General features: G+C 46.1%; 1 protein-coding gene across 1 annotated transcript in view; it reads left to right on the top strand.

The window, feature by feature from the left end:
* The window catches only part of LOC109830955 (AP2-like ethylene-responsive transcription factor BBM1), a 5537-nt gene continuing 5180 nt past the window's right edge, over positions 682–1038 (top strand). The window contains 2 exon segments of the mRNA XM_020398306.1: positions 682–1034; positions 1036–1038. The exon segment at positions 1036–1038 is cut by the window's right edge and continues 138 nt beyond it. Coding sequence (XP_020253895.1) covers positions 682–1034; positions 1036–1038 — 356 coding nt within the window.

Below are 1038 nucleotides of genomic sequence, written 5' to 3' on the forward strand. Positions count from 1 at the left end.
CAACCCGCAATTTGTAGCATGTAGCATAATCAAATCATTCCTTAGTTTGCTCTAATATATTCTGTAACATTTCTTATTCATACTATTGTTATTATTATTATTTCTGTGCAGCTAGCTATATAACCTACAAGATGTTGGCAGAGGGTATATATGTATAAAAGCCACTTTGTTTGGTTATGCTTCGAAATGTTATTTTCTAGTCTCAGCTTCTTCACTGGCCTCTTCCTCTTCCTCTTCCTTTCTTTCTCTCTCTCTTCCGACCCCCAATGCACTGATATCACTGCACCAACCAAAATCCAAACTTTCTCCTTCTCGCTCTTTCTATTTACTCCCTCTAATTTTTGCCTCGTCACTCTATAGCTAGCTAGTAACTACTTTTTTATCATCATGGCCTCAATGAACAACTGGCTAGGCTTCTCACTCTCCCCTCAAGACCAACCAGCACAGTCAACAGACGGCCGCGCCGGAGAAGTCTCCGCGACTGCTACGGCATCTCCAGCGACTCTCGGCGGGGCACCAATGCGATCCTAACGTGGGCCCATTTGGCATCCTCGAAGCCTTCAACCGATCCAATCACCACGAACCTCAAGGTCCAAAAAGAAAACAAAAATGATCATCAAATTAAAATCTTTACTTCATGCATTGAGTTTCATTTTAATTGATTCGCTTACAGAGTGGAGCATGAACGGGAGCTCATCGGAGCTGTCGATGCTCGTAGGATCGATGAGCAGCAACCACCAGAACCTAACAAACATCAACATCGACAGCAACCAGCAGCCGAAGCTCGAAGATTTCCTCGGTGGTGGGGGCCACTCTTTCACCGCCGACCATCAAAACTCTGACGATTACATAATCCCCAGTAACAACAGTACTAATATTGACAGCAACAATGGTATCGGTATATCGATGATAAAGACCTGGCTACGGAACCAGCCGGTCCCCACGCTGACGCAGCAGCAGAGAGAGAGCTGTAGCGCCGCATTGGTAGCAGTTGCCGCGAGCTCGCAGAGCCTGTCGTTGTCGATGAGTACCGGGTTG

Source organism: Asparagus officinalis, chromosome 2 (assembly GCF_001876935.1).
Source record: "Asparagus officinalis chromosome 2, Aspof.V1, whole genome shotgun sequence".
Classification (NCBI taxonomy): Eukaryota; Viridiplantae; Streptophyta; class Magnoliopsida; order Asparagales; family Asparagaceae; genus Asparagus; species Asparagus officinalis.